The sequence below is a fragment of the Amia ocellicauda genome, chromosome 11 (assembly GCF_036373705.1).
Source record: "Amia ocellicauda isolate fAmiCal2 chromosome 11, fAmiCal2.hap1, whole genome shotgun sequence".
NCBI lineage: Eukaryota > Metazoa > Chordata > Actinopteri > Amiiformes > Amiidae > Amia > Amia ocellicauda.
In genome coordinates this window covers 19,400,234-19,406,511 of record NC_089860.1, presented here as the reverse complement: position 1 = coordinate 19,406,511, position 6,278 = coordinate 19,400,234, and the positions used below count along the sequence as shown (strand labels likewise).

The 6,278-nt window shown below is 37.5% G+C and overlaps 1 protein-coding gene and 1 non-coding gene across 2 annotated transcripts; one reads left to right on the top strand and one right to left on the bottom strand.

Moving 5' to 3' along the window:
* Positions 1 to 1,115: 1,115 nt before the first annotated feature.
* Positions 1,116 to 1,197, top strand: trnas-uga (transfer RNA serine (anticodon UGA)). The gene has a single exon. It is a non-coding gene; the product is annotated as a tRNA-Ser (tRNA).
* Positions 1,198 to 3,579: 2,382 nt separating this feature from the next.
* On the bottom strand, positions 3,580 to 5,138 carry med7 (mediator complex subunit 7). Its single transcript, XM_066716819.1, has 2 exons — positions 4,969 to 5,138; positions 3,580 to 4,408 (listed from the first exon to the last, which is right to left on the bottom strand). Exon 2 carries the CDS (start codon positions 4,398 to 4,400, stop codon positions 3,690 to 3,692), a length of 711 nt encoding a protein of 236 aa, XP_066572916.1. The 5' UTR covers positions 4,401 to 4,408; positions 4,969 to 5,138; the 3' UTR covers positions 3,580 to 3,689.
* Positions 5,139 to 6,278: the final 1,140 nt, after the last annotated feature.

Genomic DNA, 6,278 nt, shown 5'->3' with positions numbered 1-6,278 from the left:
TCTCTAAACCATACAATTTCTGGCATATTTGGGGGTGGGTGAGTCTAATTTAACCCTTCATTAATCAGTTATTTGTTTCAAATGTATATTCAGTAGGATAAAATAAAAATCTGTCAGTTCCAAAATGAATCCTTGAGTTTAGACAATACCAGGAGGGTTTATCTACACTGATCAGTACAAAAACAAATGTATTATCATGTTTCCGTTTATATGTCACAAATGAATCAAGCACTGTACTAAACATTCAAGCAGGCAAGTTTTTTCTTTTCTTTCTTTGTTTTTTAGGGTCATCTAGTTTGAAATTGTAACCATGTGTGTTGCTCTGCTGGTTACAAGTAAAAATCAATCCCACTGCAAAACAAGATAAACATTTCCGGCCAGTGAGATTTTGATATTAAATGAGAGAGATAGATAAATCAAAGTCAGTGCCTCTGCATGATCGTCCTTTGTTGCATTATCACGAACACAGAGACCTTATGTTTGAAAATACTGGAAAACATGACATAGAAATGACTGTTATAAATTGGGCTCTATTTGCTATACATGAGCAATTCTTCGCCTACAACTGCATCGCCACTGACAGTAAACAATAAGGTCGTGTTCGCGTAGCGCAGATTTCCGCAGTTCTGCGCAGATTTGCAGGATCCCATTGGTGGAGCCGCGCAGATCCAGTGTAAACTGTGTAAACTAGTTAGGGAGACGAATGTGAAATGCTTGATTTTGCAAATCCTGCGGCTCACATACATTTTTTTTAACACTATTAATAATAGTAATCGTGTAGTGAATCCCCTCAGATCATTCAGATTGTTTTTTTCTCTAAATTTTAATTATTGTATTCCGACATAAACGGTAAGAACTGTAGCAATAACCCGCAAGCACAATGTTATACAAATCCCACTTTCAACAAAAAATAAAGACTTTTGACCTTTTTTGAAGCGTGAAAGTAGTTCAGTCATCCCCCTCATGACTTTGGTTGTTTTTGACTGAATGCAATAGAAAAGCAATTTATACAGTAAACAAGACTGACTTGCATTTGCATTTTTGGAAGTCAAAAAACAAAGAGACATAGTTACATAACATTTATGACTGTATAGCTATACAAGACGTTTTCGTGTGCTGTGATGGCCGAGTGGTTAAGGCGTTGGACTTGAAATCCAATGGGGTCTCCCCGCGCAGGTTCGAACCCTGCTCGCAGCGATTCTTTTTGATCAAATAAAAACATTTTAAAATATATTACAATTTCTTGAGAAGACAAATTATTTAATTTGCATGAAAAACTGTCATAAGCAAAACGTTTAAGTGTACTTTTTACTATGAGAATTACAAATTGTTTAGCAAATCTAATTGCAACCGGCAGATGGCGCAAAAACCGTTTTTATAATTATGATTTGATTTGATTCATTAATGTTACATGCTTGCAACATATTTTGGGATTTATATTACGAGAAGACAGCATATTTTATTTAAACATCTTTTGTAAACTCTCGTCACTGTGACAGCACTGCGCTGCAACTTGTTTATCCGCATGAACGTGTGAATTTACCATTTTAATCAATGATCCTATTAGATAGAGAAACACGAGTATACACAGAAAACTAAAAGTAATTATAATGAATGCCTTTACTCAAAATGCACAGTACTGAAAAATGTTGCCACACACTTTCACTAAACAAAATAAAGACTTTTGACGTTTTTTGAAGCATGAAAGTAGTTCAGTCATCCTCCACAGTACCTCGTTTTGTATTTACATTATTCACTAAACAGGATCATGAATATTCACTGTGGATCCTGATTGATTATATAAACTCTAACATTAAATGAAATTGGGTTGTAGTCTGACTCACATAGTAAAAAACAGACACATGAAACTTTAATGACAAATTAAACATATAGGTTTACAGCATTTTAACTGACATTTTAATCACATTTCTAAATGAACAAGGAAAAAAATGCATTTAGAATCTGTAATTTGCTGGAAACATATTTCAAGGCTGTCTTCTGCATCAAAACACATTGGAATAATGTATGTTTTAGCCATATACTTGTCTGGGTTTTCAGAATAAAATGGAAACAAATGGACAACATATTAATCTCCGGAATGCTGATTTTACAGTACCAATTTAAATTTAATTCTGCAAAACAAAATACCAGACTGGTAAGTTTTCTCAATACTTGGTAGCATCACCTTTGGCAGCAATTACAGCTGTGAGTTAAGTTGGATGGGGCTCATTGGTGGATAGCAATCGTCACGTCTTGCCACAGACTCTCAATCAGATTCAAGTCTCAGCTTTGACTGGGCCACTTTAGGACATTCATTTTCTTGTTTATAAGTCACTCCAGTGTTGCTTTGGCTGTGTGCTTGGGGTCATTTTCATTCTGAAAGGTGAATCTCTGTCCCAGCCTTAGGTATTTTGTACTGAAGCAGGTTTTCCTCAAGGATTTGCCTGGAACTAGCTCCATATCTGCACAGAATTCCCAGTCCCTGCCAATGCGATTCATCCACATATCATGATGCTGCCACCACCATGCTTCACAGTCGGGATGGTATTACCTGGGTGATGTATTGTGTTGGGTTTACACCAAACATAACGTTTTGCATGTAGGGCAAATTGTTCAAACAAAAATAGAATCTGACCACAGAATGTATTGCCACATCTTTCTGCATATTCCAAGTGGGATTTTACATGGTCTTTCTTCAGAAATGGCTTCCTTCCATGGTGGTCTTCCATAGAGGCCAGGTTTGTGGAGTACCTGAACTATTATTGATAAGTGAACACATTCTCCCATCTCAGTCGTGGAACACTGTAGGTCTTTCAGAATGGCCATTGTCCTCTTGGTGGCTTCTCTGACCAATGCCCCTCTTACCAGGGTGCTAAACGGCCTGCTCTAAGCAGATTCTGGGTGCTGCCGTATACCTTCACTTCTTAACGATTTACTTGACCATGCTCCAAGGGATATTAAATTGTTCTCTTCCACAACTTTCTCATGGAGTTATATTTAAAGTTCCGTAGTTTGCATGGTAGTATTTTTGTTTTGAATGTACTAGCCAACTGTGGGACCTTACAGAGTTTAAGAACCACTTTTATTCCACACAGATTAATTTATGGTGTGATTTCTGAAGGCAAGAACCCTGCACCTGAACTTATTTAGGAGTGTCATAGCAAAGGGGGTGAATACTTACATAATGAAGCCTTGTCAGGTTTCATTATTTGGTTTGTTAACACAAGAAAATGTGAAAAAGTCCAAGGATGGTTAATAAATCCTACAGCCAATATGTGTAGGCTATGTTTTAATTATACATATATTTTTTATGTTATTTTAACAAGATAAACATTATATATTGTTTGTCTTTTGTTTCTAGTTGTAATTCAGTCCTTAGGCCGGCTGGATATAAATATTTATTTGGATATAAAAAAATACTGAGTGCTATTCAAGACCTTTACTGCTTTATTATTTAAAGTTTATTTAATTACTTTTAATAATATGAACATTCAGCTGAAATCCCATTTTGTGGTTGCAGGGTTAGAGTACAAGGTTTATAAAGCATATAGTTTTTAGTCAAAGATATGTACGCACAGATTTTGTACAAAAAAGGTTTATTTACAGAATTCAATAAGTCACAATTTCAGAAATACACTGTAGAGTGGGTGAGTGGATGCATTACCTTAAAGACAGGGGTGAAGATGAGCTTAAGTCATTTCGTCAATAATGCTGCACATTGCTGCATCCTTATCCCACACTTTGTCCTTTTTCAACAAGGCAGTTTCCTTGTCTTTGTCCACCTGGCCGATCATGCAGCTGCTGCCTGCCTCGTCTACATCCATGGGCTCAGCTTTCAGTCGTGGCATACCCCCTGAGGCTCCCTCCGGCTGGGGCAGGTCATCTGGGAGCGAGGCCAGGCAGCCTTGGATCATTTCCACCACTCTCTCGAGATGCTTCTGGAAGCGCTCTGCCGTCTCAAGACGCTGCCGCTTCTGCACCTCCATCATCACACGCAGTGTCTCTCGAGCCTGGTGTGGCCGGTACTCGTTAATTAGATGGTGCATGTGGACAAAAAGCAGTTTCAAGTCTTCCAGCTTCTCCTCTCTCTTAATGCTGCCTGGGCTTTTGATTAAGATGTCCAAGAGGTCCAGGAAGTTCACCAGAATGGACATGTTAAGTTTCTTTAGTTCTTTCTTGTGATCAAATTGCATTGGGTGGAGACGCTCAATTCCCTGGGTTTCCAGAGGGCGTATTATGAGTTCATCACACTGGAACTGGTTGCCAAACATCATGTAGCTGTCCTTGATTGGGGGAGGAGGTCTGGGAGCAAGGCCTTTGCGCACATTGTCATCAGTGTATTCCTTGATGTACTGCATGGGGGGGGGAGGAAGGGCACTGACTTGCTGTGGCTCACCCATGGCTTCAACTACAGAGAAAGACAGTATTTATTAAAACATGATTATATTTAGTAACAGTAAATACATTATATATAATTACCATAAGGCATTTTATACTTTATAGTAAATGGTTTCATGTACTTTTTTTTTTTTTTTTTTTTTTTTACAAGTGTGCTTCAAACTAGATTACTAGTTTCTGATAGGAGCTAAACTTTAATCAAATAGGAAAAGGATATTACAAAGGATGACTAATGGTAACTATATGTACATTAAAATGAGAACCACAAGAGCGGTTGTGATTTTGTTTTAGGCAGCATTAACCTATTATTATAGTATTATCATGCTGTACTAGTAGACACTACACGCTACAATCTCCAAAAATACACTAGATTAAAATGGGACATCGACTTCTAACATCAGTTTATTTTACTTGGTATCGGTTATTTTTAAACTACAAGGCACTGGCATATCATCAATCCAGAAATAAAATATACAAGGTGGCAGGCATTGTTTACCAGTTGACTTTCGATAGCGCTGTGCACTTTGCATTACATAATCATTAATACAGAAAACAAACGGAAATTCCTACCTTTCTGTGTATCTGTTTTATAATCTATATATTTATAGATGTATATATTCCAAGCGCATTCAGCAATTTATGCTGAATCCGAGCAAAAACTGGAGAAAAATATGATTTCACTTCTTCACGATGCAGACTGCACTTCCTGTAGAACGGCGGATGCCCTCGCCTGATTGGCTGAGACGTGAAACTGAAAGCCTTCAGTACTTGATAGCCATTGGTTGTTTCAGTTACCCCTATTCATTGGCAGTGTTTATTGGATAAAATACGTCGAATAAACGAGAGACTGATTGGATATTTTTGGATGAAGCCCTTCCAATATCATAGGTGGAAAGTGAAGTGATTTAAATAACATCACAGGTACACCGAAAACGGAGACGTAGACAGTTTTAGTGTATCAGGGTACAGTGCTTAAGTAAGTGTGTTAACCGCAGGTGTGTTACATTGAACCTCTAATAACACGACACGTTAATACTTGTGGTAGTGTTTGTGCGGTGGCATGTGTAATACCTAATGTACCTCGCAGGAGCAAAACGCCATATGCCCTTACATTATAGGCATTTTAAAGGATCTCCCCATTAAATTGTGTAGTGAACGTGCTTAGGGTTGGAAGTGCTCAGACATCAGAGACCAGCTGATTTATTTATGCGTGATAATGGTATAATGTCACACACAACCTACAACCAGTTAACACAGACTTGGGGTCAAATGCAAATACTTAACTGTGTGGTAACTGAGTGGTTTCACTACGTAATACAAACTTGCATTCCATTTTTTTTTTTTTTTACTCTACATAAATACTAGCCCTACATTTAAAACTGTCTCATAGAGAGAGGTAATGTTAGAGTGTCTTAATTAACTAATACATTTTAAACTCTTTTATCAAACTTTCTTGTCCTGTCATGTTTTTAAGAAATAAAAAGGAGATGATCATATCCAGGCTGCTTCCAGAGAGGGTTAATTTGTTATATATACCTATACTGGGTGCTTTGATGGGAGGATTCAGGATTAATATTTTGTTCACACCCTTAATTTGTGAGTGAAAATACCCCCCAACACCTAGGCCCTACTAATTGGATGTAGACTTTAAATATTAGTACTTTTTTGTTTTTTAATTGCATACATTCGGCTGAGGCCATTATCAAAGGATCCCCATGAAGACACATCCAAACGTTTCTGGTTCAGAATTTTTCCAAGAGCATTTGCAAAATACTGAATTTAAACTATGGCATTTAATGCATCTTCACTGTACCTTATGTATCAAGAGGGATGGCCCACACTTGGAGGTAAGGGTAAAGTAAAGGTAAAGTTTACAAACG